The sequence below is a fragment of the Eurypyga helias genome, unplaced genomic scaffold (assembly GCF_000690775.1).
Source record: "Eurypyga helias isolate BGI_N326 unplaced genomic scaffold, ASM69077v1 scaffold29732, whole genome shotgun sequence".
NCBI lineage: Eukaryota > Metazoa > Chordata > Aves > Eurypygiformes > Eurypygidae > Eurypyga > Eurypyga helias.
Window position 1 is genome coordinate 2,536 of NW_010237024.1, and position 776 is coordinate 3,311.

Here is a 776-nt window from a genome sequence, read left to right on the forward strand (position 1 = left end):
CCCGAGCGCCCCCGTCCGCAAATCGCCCCCCGCACCCCCCCCGGCAGATAGCTGCGATTCTCACCGAGCGCTTCGGCTGGGCTTCCGCCTTCCATCTTTCTAACCCAAAAAAGTGTAGCCTAAGGGCTGTTAATTAGCAAAACGAGGCACACTGGAAAGCGCAGCAAATCCAGCTGGAAGGAAGGACTGTGCCAAGCCTGTACACTCTTTAACGCTGTCGTTTCCGTTTGCCTAGGTCCTGGGCAGCACGGTGGCGTTCTCCATCCGGTACCAGCTGGTGCGCTTGTTCTACGACGTCTGACTGGGCTGACCCGGAGCGCGCGGCACCCAGCGTTCTCCACTTGCTGACCAAATGATTTCCACTGATCTTAGCGTGGCCCTCTGAGAACCTGGGGGTGCCTGTCGGAAGTGCAAGCAACTGCGCTGCGGGGGCCAGTCCTGAACTGCAGTCGCCCTCGGGGGCGCTGCCCAGAGGGTTTTTGTCTGTTTCTGCTGACAGAAAAGATTCACTGCTCCTTGGACGTCGTTGTTCCTGGGAGTTCCTTGGAGAAGGGAAGGAAATGACCCAAAAGTTTACTCACAGCTCTTCGGGCAAGCAGGGAAGGTGAAATTTCTACACATCCGACGAGTTACTGCTCCCCGAGAGAAAAACAGCAACGTCACTGTGAGACCCCACAGAGGGGAACGAGTAAACTGGAATCCCGCCCCTAGCTTCTCCAAATCTGGGTGTGGACATAGAGTGACGTGTTACAAACCCTCCCCAGAACTCGGAGTGC

General features: G+C 57.0%; 1 protein-coding gene across 1 annotated transcript in view; it reads left to right on the forward strand.

Annotated features, from left to right (window-relative positions):
• DPAGT1 (dolichyl-phosphate (UDP-N-acetylglucosamine) N-acetylglucosaminephosphotransferase 1 (GlcNAc-1-P transferase)) overlaps nucleotides 1–301 on the forward strand; it is a gene marked incomplete at its 5' end in the record, with an annotated part of 2,806 nt that extends 2,505 nt beyond the window's left edge. Inside the window, one exon of the mRNA XM_010147324.1 lies at nucleotides 236–301. Within this exon, the coding sequence (XP_010145626.1) occupies nucleotides 236–301 (66 nt within the window). The remainder of the gene's footprint in view (nucleotides 1–235) is intronic.
• Nucleotides 302–776: the final 475 nt, after the last annotated feature.